A 12,334-nucleotide genomic window follows, 5' to 3' on the forward strand; every position below is an offset into this window, starting at 1 on the left:
GCTACATGTAAAAAGGCTGATGCACTTCAAATTAGCTAGTAAGGGAATTTGTAGGCCCGTGGGGTTGATGCCACAGCTGCTGTAAATGCCCCAAGCCACTCATCATTGAGAACCTACTAGAAGCTCAACATGTGTAAAAGCAACAGGAAGTACTTAAAGAATTCACAGGTTTGTTTAAATGTTGAGACAGGAAAAAATAAACCAAAGTGATATGTTGTCTCAAATTGGCAGAGACTACAATTGCAGGAAGGAAAAAATTGACCTTTAACTGCAATGTTCAGGGTAGGCTTATGGAAGGACAAGATGGGCTTTAATGAACCCATAAATGCTTTGGAAATTGGTAGGCTGGGGTGGGGACCACAGAAGCTCAGGTATGTGTGACTTGCTCAAGTCTCCATTCTGTTTCCATTCCCTCTTTTCAGTGTCCTATCTTGTTATTCCATCATCAGCTTCCTGCGATCCAAATCAACATACTGCTTCCTGATCATCTCACCGACATCTCCATCCCAATGTGGAATCATACATGGGTAGTTCCTGTGCTTGGGTACCATCATTAACATTTTATTGGTGTTTGGATCATTGCTTTAGTCTTAAGATGCAAATGCTGAAGGACCAACACCAGAGCAGTGTAGAGGTTTACAGAGTGGGAGTGGGGGGGGGTCTCACAACATAAGCTACTCCAGTTCAGTCACTCAGTCGTGTCGAACTCTTTGTGACCCCACGGGCTGCAGCACACCAGGCCTCCCTGTTCATCACCAGCTCCTGGAGTTTACTCAGACTCATGTCCATTGAGGCAGTGATGTCATCACATCTCATCCTCTGTCGTCCACTTCTCCCGCCTTCAATCTTTCCCAGCATCGGGGTCTTTTCAAATGAGTCAGTTTTTCACATCAAGTGGCCAAAGCATTGGAGTTTCAGCTTCACATCAGTCCTTCCAATGAACACCCAGGACTGATCTTTAAAATGGACTGGTTGGATCTCCTTGCAGTCCAAGGGACTCTCAAGTCTTCTCCAACACCACAGTTCAAAAGCATTACCTCTTTGGTCCTCAGCTTTCTTTATAGTCCAACTCTCAAATTCATATATGACTACTGGAAAAAAACATAGCTTTGACTAGATGGACCTTTGTTGGCAAAGTAATGTCTCTGCTTTTTAATATGCTATCTAGGTTGGTCCTAACTTTTCTTCCAAGGAGCAAGTGTCTTTTAATTTCATGGCTGCAGTCACCATCTGTGGTGATTTTGGAGCTCCAAAAGATAAAGTCTGTCACTGTTTCCCCGTCTATTTGCCATGAAGTGATGGGACCAGATGCCATGATCTTGGTTTTCTGAATGTTGAGTTTTAAGTCAACTTTTTCACTCTCCTCTTTCACTTTCATCAAGCATCTCTTTAGTTGTTCTTTGCTTTCTGCCATAAGGGTGGTGTCATCTGCATATCTGAGGTTACTGATATTTATCCCAGCAATCTTGATTCCAGCTTGTGCTTCATCCAGCTACCCCAGACTCAGTATTTGCAAGGCTCACTTCACATTGTGAGAATCACATGCTTTTTTTCTCCCTCCTGCTCTCTTAGAAACCATGATTATCTCTATGTTTGAATATTTGACATTTTGCTGAAATTAATGTTTTAATGACTCTCTCTGCCACCAGAAGACAAACTCTTGTGGTAGGGATGGGCCCTTATTTACCTCTCTGGTGTGGGCCCCACCATTCCTTATACAAACAACTTCCAGTTTCCTCCACAACCTCTTGACCCCTTAGAGTCTATTATCCATAAAACAGCTAAAGAACCATGAAACATAAGTCATGAAACAGACACACAATACCCTCTGATTGTAGGTGAAATAAACTTCAGCCCCCTTACTAGGGTTCTTATCAAACACCTTAACTTTATGCTATCCCTGCTTCTACTCACTGCAATCTAGGCATTGTGTTTTTTCTATCCATCAAATTTCCCTGCACCACATTGTAAATCAACTATACTCTGTTGTAAAATGTTAACAATATTTATTCTAAAAATACTACTGAGCACCTGCTGTCAGAATTTACTATTGACCCATTTCAAACATTAAGTAGCTAGAAGTCACAAAGATTAACTTTCAGGGCCATGTTGGTGTATGGAGGAGCTAGAATTAAAATTCAAGTCTGCCTGCTTATAAAGTTCAAGCACATTCCTTGACATTGTGTCATCTCTTTCCACTGGCACAAGGTAAATGAACTCTTGTGAAATTGCTGTTTCTATTTTCGGCTAAGTTCTGTCAAGAAAGATTTAATCTTTGAGAGAGAGATATTTTTGTTCTTCTTGGAAAAGATTTTCCCTGACAGTTAATTAAGTGACAAGTGTCAGGGTGAGAGGTTCTGATTTCCCGCAGGTGCCCACAAAACTGATGTAGAGAGTAGGATACATTTCCCAAACATAAGACAGACTGGGAAAGTCCCTGTCCCTCTTCCTGGTATACAGCAACCTCCAGCTGGGTCTGTTTGCTTTTTAACTTGACAAATCAATAACTGTGAGCTCTCACTGATGTCCAGGCCATTGTAGTAAACAATAAAGGGAGAGGAAGGCTTCTGATAGCTGGGAGGAAATTGTAGATGCTGTCAGTGCTGCCTAAGGCTGAGACCAGACCCACATCCTGCCCTAGTGGGGCAAAGTGTCCCTTTCTAACACCTGCTAGAAGCAAACAATGCAATGCCTGCCACAGTAGCTTATATCCTTGTATTAGATCCCCTCAGAGCTTGAGCAATGCTTTCCTTTGTTCTTCCTGAGCTAAGGGTGGAGAAATTAGAAACTTACCTGGAGACCCCACACAGCTCATATCTTGCTGCGGCTTAATGTCCCTCAGTAGAAAATGGTATTTCTTTATCCTTTTTGTCAGCAATACCTTTCAGATGTTCAGCATTCCAGTTTAAGGATCACATTTATATGTATTACCTCATTTGATTCTTGTGACTATCTTGTGCAGCATTATTTTTCATGATAATCATCTTTCACTTGTACTATTGAAGTAGTCTTCAAATTTTTTGCCAGTTCCTCTCATGCCCAGTCTATTTACCTACAGTGTTACTTCTAGGACATTAATATTATATGCTTAAATAACTTGGCTATTCCCCCAACCACTACAGGCTAAAATCTGGTCTTTAAGGTGACCAGAAACACCCTTTGGTCTCAGAGTAACCATCTGGTTTTATTTCACTGTCCCTCTCCTCAAAAGATATCTCTTTATAGTCTCCAAAAAATATGCTTTCTTTCACCATTTATGGTCATGGCAGCATAGAAGTCAATGGTATAGAGGTTAATAGTAGGAACACTAGACTGTCTGAACTAAACACTTGCCACCACTACTTATATAACCCCAGGTAAGTTATTCAGCCCCTCTATGTCTCATCTGTACAAGGGGGAACATTTCAGGACTTTCTTTCAGGATGACTGAAGGAATAATTGAGGTATTTATGTAAAGTACTTAAGTTGGTGCCTTGCATTCTTAGTACCCAATGAAATAAGCTAGTATTATTTGCTCTCTATTGTAATGTTCTTCTCTTCTTTACATACCTGCTTAGTCTCTATTCTCAGTCCTGGGTGTTCATTGGAAGGACTGATGTTGAAGCTGAGGCTCCAATACTTTGGCCACCTGATGTGAAGAGCTGACTCATTTGAAAACACCCTGATGCTGGGAAAGATTGAGGGCAGGAAGAGAAGGGGACGACAGAGGATAAGATGGTTGGATGGCATCACCAATACAATATACACGGGTTTGGGTGGACTCTGGGAGTTTGTGATGGACAGGGAGGCCTGGCGTGCTATGGTTCATGGGCTCACAAAGAGTCAGACACGACTGAGAGACTGAACTGACTGACTGAAGTCTCTATTTGTCTTGTAACAGTCTCCTTTGCAAAAATATCCTCCAAATTTCAGAGCTTGAGTTTATTCTGTGCTTTCCTCAAATTTTGTATAAACAAATTTATAATAATGACACTCAATTAAAAATCTTTCTCCTGAGAGTGTAAGTTCCTAAAAAGCACCGACTATTTCTGATTTTTGCTGAGGTCACTAGAACTTAGCACAATGTCTAGCACATATAATATAATAAATATGTGTAAAGTAAATATCCACTTTGCAATGTAGAAACTCTTGAGCTAGGATCCAAAGTGTTAGTTCTGCTAACTGGTCTACTTGCTTCTGCGCTCCTCTTCAATTCACTTTCCCTGATAGCCAGAATAATCAGACAGTGCCCATCACCGGTGTCACTTCCTGCAGTAGATTTCCATGGCAAGTTGGTAAGGCCCAGCCTCTGGACCATGGCTTATGAATCTTTGCAAGACCTGGCCTTCACCTCCTCATCTCTACTTCATGTTAATCTATCTCTCCTTGTTCACATTTTTCTATCCATGCTGGTCCCTTTTTGCCCCTTCCCAGTTCAGATAAAGGATGTTTTTATTTTTTATCTAACATCTATTTGCTGTATACCTTTTGCTCTTACCTCTATTTGGTATATATTTCCTAAGCTTTTCTCATTTCTTATTCCTTCTAAGCCATCAAATCTCATTTAAGATATCACTTGGTCAAGGAGGACTTTCCGGGATACCTTGGCTAAAAGTGCCATTTGCTATTCAGTTTCTTTTATATCAGTTGTCAATTTTTTTTTTCATGATATGGGTGACTCTAGAATTATTTTTATATTTTTGGACTCTTTTCTTCTACTGGGGTGAAAACTCCACTAGGGTGGGGACCCTGTTTGCTTGCTCATCATACTAACAGCAGTTCTTCAAACGGTACCTGTCCCAGAGTAGGAGCTCAAAAGATATGTATTAAATAAGTGAATAAACAAAAATTAAATCATTTTAGAATAAAGCTCTTACACATCACCAGAATCATCCAGGAATGACAGGTCCTAGAATAATAGAGTGTAATGCTTTCTTCATGTCAGAGAAAGAGGGTGGAAATTTGTCAAGGTATCATGATGTACTAATCTTTGCCTTCCATAGTGAAAAATATGTTATGAAAAGCTTTTCCAAACACTCTGAAATATCAAAATTCCTAAGAAAGTAAGAAATCATAATTAAAGAAGTAAATAAATGTGAAATGCTTTGACAGATTAATGGACTAGTCGTAAAGCCAAAAAGACCTGGTTTTAATAGAAAAAGATAGCAGTGAGGTTTGCAGCAGCTCCCACTGTTGTGGAGAAAAAAAGAAAATCAGACAGAGGAGTGAGTTTTCCTGGAAGGAAATGTATGAAATTAATATTATGTTTTGTTATCTACTATGTATAATGTAACAATAAAAAATATTTGTGTAGCACTTTACAGTTTAGAATTACTTCTGTTTACATAGTCTATCTCATTTGATAAGACAATTAAGTGATAGGTTAGCATAGGAAAAAGTCCACATGATCTAGTGTCAAGAAACTAGCTCTATTACTGGGAATCTGTGACTTTAGTAAGTCACTTTCTCTCTGTTTCCTTTTTGGTAAAATTAAGGTGTTAATCTAGGTTGTATTAAATCTTATTCAGCTCATCTATTGAAGCTATTTATATTCAACTCATGACAAATCAGGCTTTTCTTTGGCCTAGGTCCAAGATATCAACTTCCTATTAAGTCTTCATTCATGTTTCCAAATTCGAATTGTTTAAGTGACCACTATCTTGGATGTCTAGGCAAGCAAAGAAGCCCCTGGCCCATTTTTGGGTGACCTTTTCTCCCTTTTAATTAATTAGTCTCTCCTCGTGGATGCCATTTTTGATTGATCCATCATTCTGGGCCTAACGTCTTCAGCTTCTGTCATTTTGCACTGCACTATAGTCCCTTCCACAACACCACAGAGGATGGCTACCAGCTTCACAGAGAAATTCACTGGTTCTATGTTCAAAGAAAAGTTGCCCCATTGTTAATCTAATACATTTTTCTATCTTCATGTGAGACAACCAAAGATTTTTTCCTGTAATTTAAATGTATCTTCTGGAGACAGTGATCTTTCCACCCTTTTATATATCTTAGCCATCTCTTTCTTCTGATAGCCATAGACAGGGCTTGGGACATGGATGGTGTCAGCGAGGGGATGCTGAGAGCCACATACATGGTCGGGGCATTCCTATTTACCACTTTCCCTTTAATATTCTAGAGTCCCTTTGCATCTCACTGTAACCCATCTATTTTTCACCTTCATCACCTAAACAATTAGATGCCTTGGCTTCTCATACTTAAGGCACAGTTCACTATATCTTATGATCAGGAAACTTTCTGCTTTCAACGTGAAAGCTGTTCAGTTCTGACATAGCAACTAATTTTTCCTTCCCCTCATAGCTTTCCTATATGGAGAAGATCCCTCTATAACTCTGATGTGAATGTTTGAGCTACAGCTGCAAGACGTGAAACACCTGCATGATTCTTTGAAGCATTTGATCCATCATATTGTATACAAAAGATACGAATTGTCCATGTGTTTAGAACCAGCTGCAGGGTTAGGTATTTTTATGTTCATTGTGAACCCTGGTAACATGACAGGAAAGCTATATATTTTTCTTCTATGTTTCCCTGTTTCTCAATATTTTGAAATATTAGTTTGTATACCTTAAATTGAATAAGACATGATAAGATAAAAATCCACTTTTGAATAAGAATAGGTGTCTATATTTGTTCCTTTATTCCCTGTTCTTGTCTTCAAGCTGCTGTTTTGAAGCTCTTTGCAGGAGATATGCATGTACCAAAGAGATTGTCAGCGCTTGGCTGAATCTTGTTCTTAGTAAGAGTTCTAGAAAAGTATTCCACAGTCAGGCTGATTACAGATGTAGCTAATCTGTTTTCCCTAAGCTAGTTTTCTATGCTGCCAGGCGTATAACTGCCTGTCTTCCAGCTATTCCTCCCCCACATCCCTGTGTGGATGTGCCAACCAAGAAAGCAACTTCTGCAAATCTCTGCCTGGAAACAGTGCTTCCACCCACACCCTTTTGGAAACAGTGAGGATCAGATTTTGGACCATGGATGGTATAATATTTCTAACCCGAAAGAGGAAGGACATGAAGTGTCAGCCCCAAAGTAAGCCCACAAACTCTTGCTGGGCCATTTCCTTCTAGGAGGCAAATTTCCTTGACATTGTTTTTATAGACAAATGAATAAACCCGTGTTTTGAAGCATTGTACACTTCTTATTTCCTTTCCTGGAAGTTTGAAACCTGAGATAGCCTTAGAGACAGTAAGCAAGTTTATATTTTCTGTATGTCTATTTGGCAGGAGGATATTTCTGCCCGTTCACTTTGCTTTGTTGCGTCAGCCCTTTCTTCCTTATCTCTTGCAGAGGATGGAGAGCCAGAAGGAGGCTGAGAGGAGCTGGTATTACAGACCTGTTATCTGATTGGCTGGACGGTCGCGGCTGGGCTATAAAAGAGACCCCTACAGGCTTGGGAGGGAGACGCTGGGAGGATTCTGACAGTATCTTTACCGGAGAAAAGGCAAAGTGCGCTCAGAACAGAAGCCACAGCTCCTCCTGCAGCACTTCTTTCCTATCGTGAATCCCACACTACAGAAGATGTGCAAAGGACTTGCAGGTCTGCCGGCTTCTTGCTTGAGGAGGTAAGATTATTTTCAGCCACTGAACCAGACCGCGTTAAACTTTCAAATAGACTTTAAGTTATTTGCATGTTCTACTTACTAACCTGGTTCTTTGGATTTAGAAACAACGTGATGCAGAAATCTTCGACCTCCTAGCTTTAAAACTAGCTAGAAATTGTGGCTTAGGAAGTGTTCACTCCAGATTTTGGCATCCTATGTGTTGTTTTCTATGACCTTGATCTTGAAGACTCTTCTAATCTTCTAACCAAGCTAGCTCTAATTAAGGACTGATATGAGGTTTTGGACCATGCACAGTGGTCTGAAGTATCGCTACCTGTGATTACTGCTATTTGACTATCACTGAGGCACATGGAATCATGGGTCTGGGCTTTCTGATGGTGTATTAAATCTCACTTTGGGGAGGATGCTCCGGACTGAAGTTTGGCTGCATCACCAGAAAGGCACTGTGCCATTTGCGTGATGCTCTAGTATCTTTCACTCTCTATTCTTAAAAGCAAATGCTACAATAAAATAAGAGTCTCAAAACTAGATCTCCCTTATCTCTTTCCCTGCTCTAGCTCTGGAAGTGCCATGTGGTTGTCAAGTACTGATCATAACCAATCAGCTAAGGGTTCTGTGGAAAGTCTCACCTTAAAGACATTGTTTTATCAATTTACTGTCTCTTGATTAATAAACAGACTTAAAGATATGCAGCTGCTCCTATGTCTTTGCCTTTTTAAAAAAAGTACAAATAAATGCTTTCATAGGATGCTCGTATATTAGCTAGTTGGAATGCATGTAAGAATTAAAGATTTTAAAATTTAAAAATAAAAAATAAAAAAAATGAAAAAATACAAAACTAGTGTCTTTCACATTACTTAACCTTACAGTTAAAGGTAAAAAGTCACTTTATAGGTGTACTACCCCCTTTTATGTTCCTCTGCAAATAGAAATCACCTTAAATTTTAATTTAGAGTTATCTCAGAAAGCACACTTTTTAAATACAATCCTAAGGAGTTTGCCTCCTGTCATTCAGGAATATGAAAAATGTTCTTTTTTCCCCCATTCTTTCATGGCTGCTTTCAGATGAAGCAGGAGGGTCTGGCAGAGAGTGCTTATGAAAACAGTGGCTCTGACCTCCATCATTAATTTTCTGAATTGAATAGAGCAAATCAATCCAAGCTTCAGTTAACTCAGATATAAAATTATTCATGCAAAACACAGGAATGTCAGGTGAAAGTTTTGCTCTGGTAAATATTTTAGGAGACAGATAAGTAATTGCTCTAGAGCTTTACTCTCAGGAGAGTAAAGGCTAACCTGGGGAGGTAAAGTGTATGTCAGCAGGGTACACTACTCTCCCCTTCCCTCACTGGCGAGCTGTGAATCATCTTACCCAGCACCTTCATTCTCACATTGGTGCCTGAGGCTCCAGAGGGAATGGGAAAGGCTCAAGGTCACACAGGTGGTGGCTGGTGAAGTGCAGATCACCTCCAGTCTTCTTACTTCAGAGGTCGCTGGAGTCATTTTGGTTTTTATTTCTTTGGTTGCATTGTGTTATAAGGACAAGTGTAATGTATTTGCTAAGCATACTTCCAGGTCTTCATGAAATGACTCTGTATGGGTCAATAACTGCCAGGTCACATCTCAGCTAGACCTGGCACATGGAAATATGAGATCACAATATGCTTACATCATCACCTTAGGTTTCATGCTTAGATTTTGCTATTGTTAAGAAAGACTTTGTATCCCATGAGCAGTGGGGTACAGCAGTGAGGGAAACAGAGAAAGGAGAACAATTTTGGGGTGGGGGTTGGAGAAAAAACACTGTTTTAAGGGCAGCAAAAGAACATAATGGATTTCAAACTTCCTGGAGAAATGCACATAGATAAGGCACTAATATGTTAGTAGCCATCCTAAAATGTCCTTTTATCCTTGTGGCTTTATTTTCCTCTAAGTAGAAACATTTAGTCATTCAATTAGTCATTCATTTCCTTCAAAATGACATTTTTCACTTTAAAACTATGTCTCCACTTTTACAGAAAATGAGATCCAAGCAAAAGAACAAATAAAGAGTGAGAAAGTTGAGCTAAAAGCTTATTAGAAGGCCCTCCTTTTTTAGTAAGTCATGTGCACTGCCATACCCTAGCTACCTATTAAACAGTGGCCATAACCTGGAAGCTTTGCTCTAGTCACGAGCTTCAGTGATGACTCTTATGTGCTTCTCCTTGTTATTGTTTTTCAGTATTCAGACTGAATACTTATAATAAATATAATACTATTTATATTGCAGTATAAATATCCTTAGAGTGTAGATATTTCAAAGGGAAGCAGGAGAGTCTTTAGAAGCTAGCCTGCAGGAGCTCAGGTTTCAGCCTGAGCTTTTGAGTTAACCACCTCATTCCCCCCTCCTCTCTGCTGGAGCCACTCGTGTATATCCCATAACGTGACTTGCTCACTACATCCAGGCTGAAACTGAACAAACCTTTAATTCCTGAGATGCTCCTACATTCCTCTGCTAACAGTGAGGCAGATGGAAATAGCAACCACCCTCCAGAAGGTGGCATGCAACAACCAGATGCCATACTTCACGCTTCCCTGCTCTTCATTTCCTAAAACTTAGAAAACCGTCAAGTTTGCTTTATGTTTCTCCTGAAGATACCTAAGTGTTCCATTGGTCAAAATGACAGGGTTACAGGTAGACTGAAGGGTCAGAAATCCAGTTACTGATGAAGGAGGCTGTGCTCCAAGTTTTGCAGTGAGTCATAGGAAGAAGCAGAGGTGGAATCTTATTTTCCTGAGAGTTCCTGCCAGCCTCAACTCCTATTTCCTAAGTAAACTGCCTTTGCCTCTTTACTAGTAATGGACTCTGAACTGTACCAATAAGGTATCTTTTTAAAAGAACTGAGTGTCATTATTCTGTTTCTCCCCTTTCTTGTGTGCAGTGCAAAAGATATGAAGCATCGGCTAGGTTTCCTGCTGCAGAAGTCAGATTCCTGTGAACATAACTCTTCACACAGCAAGAAGGACAAAGTGGTGATTTGTCAGAGGTAAGAGAAAAGGCTTTGGCGAAGAGCCACTGAGTATTAACTATCTGATGACAGAGATGCTCTGGAGGGAAAAAGAAGCTATGTCTGTAGCTAACCTAGATTTGGATCATGAAGGCCTCCATTTTCACAAAGATTATGGTTGCATTTGAAATTTCCATACATCTAGTGGAAAGATTGCCCTATTCAACAACAGGTCTCATGATGAAAAATAAAATCTCTGCCTTTTATTCAAAATCTTAAATGTTTCGCCCCCATTTTATATCTTAACATTTACATTATTCTTTTTCTCTAATGTCTTTAGGGTGAGCCATGAGGAAGTAAAAAAATGGGCTGAATCACTGGAAAACCTGATTAGTCATGAATGTAAGTATGACAGCTTCCCACCATCTACCACTCCCCAAGATGAAGATAAAGCATGCTGGGTAGACAGGTTATTTCATAGTACACTTGATCTGATAGGAATTACAGAAAGGCTTGGATTTCTCCTAAATTTCAGGCTCAGAAAAATTAGTTCCCTTAAAATGTTACCATACCCTAGATCTTTGTGGTATACGATGGAAAGCTCATACATAGCCCATGTGGAAAACCATCTTTCTCACCGCATCAAAAAAGGACAGAGGAAAAACTCCAAATAGTTAGATTTCTTTCAGAATTGACCTCAGTTTCTCTTCCCAAACTCACTTTGGCAACTAGGGGCAGCATAGGTATCTCAGAAGCATAAAATGTTCCCGAAAGAAACTTTAAACCTTGAGCAAGAAACACTAGGTATAAATGGTATCCAATAGATATCAAACATAGATTAAAATTATCTGACCCTCAGTAATCCCTCCAGCAGGGGAGACAGGGAACTATTTGAACCATTGCTTTCTTCCCTCAAGTATCCCAGCTTTACTTGCAATACAGTGTCCACCGGTGCAATGACAGCTGTGGTCCTTTCTCCTCTGTCACAGGTGGGCTGGCAGCTTTCAAAGCTTTCTTGAAGTCTGAATACAGTGAGGAGAACATTGACTTCTGGATCAGCTGTGAAGAATACAAGAAAATCAAATCACCCTCTAAACTAAGTCCCAAGGCCAAAAAGATCTATAATGAATTCATCTCAGTCCAGGCAACCAAAGAGGTAAGTATACATGGAAGAGAACTGTATAGATCTTAAAGAAACTTTATAGACATTCAATAACATGGATCCTTAGATGATGTGAGTTAAAGCTACAACAGTGGAGCAGGTTATTATAATCTTGACAGCCTCAAATAAGTTCGTTAAGTAAAAAGCTTTTTCATCTAGATGACTCAGATTATCTCCCGTCATGAATTTGCTTTGAATGAATCTTCCCAGTTTCTGAGAAATAATGGGAGATATTTCCCTGGGTTCTCTCACAGGTGCCAGGGTGGAGCCAAGTGTCCTTTTATTCACTCCTGAGGTATAGAGGGTGCGCACTCATACAGAGCTCACAACCTCCCATCCTTATGGGGTAAAATGTATAATGGACCTTTGGCCTCTGCCCCTCAGGTAAACCTGGACTCTTGCACCAGGGAGGAGACAAGCCGGAACATGCTGGAGCCCACAATAACTTGCTTCGATGAGGCTCAGAAGAAGATTTTCAACCTGATGGAAAAGGATTCATACCGCCGCTTCCTCAAATCTCGATTCTACCTTGATTTGGTCAACCTTTCCAGCTGTGGGTCAGAGAAGCAGAAAGGAGCAAAGAGTTCCACAGACTGTGCTTCCCTAGTCCCCCAGTGCGCCTA

At 40.1% G+C, this 12,334-nt stretch overlaps 1 protein-coding gene across 1 annotated transcript; it reads left to right on the forward strand.

The window, feature by feature from the left end:
- Window positions 1–7,518: 7,518 nt before the first annotated feature.
- RGS4 (regulator of G protein signaling 4) lies at window positions 7,519–12,334 on the forward strand (the record flags this gene model as incomplete). The annotated part of the gene is given in 5 exon segments (NM_001174111.1): window positions 7,519–7,562; window positions 10,484–10,588; window positions 10,890–10,951; window positions 11,539–11,705; window positions 12,096–12,334. Coding segments are annotated over 5 exon segments (617 nt in total), but the record flags the coding sequence as incomplete, so codon positions are not given.

This window comes from Ovis aries, chromosome 1 (genome assembly GCF_016772045.2).
Source record: "Ovis aries strain OAR_USU_Benz2616 breed Rambouillet chromosome 1, ARS-UI_Ramb_v3.0, whole genome shotgun sequence".
Classification (NCBI taxonomy): Eukaryota; Metazoa; Chordata; class Mammalia; order Artiodactyla; family Bovidae; genus Ovis; species Ovis aries.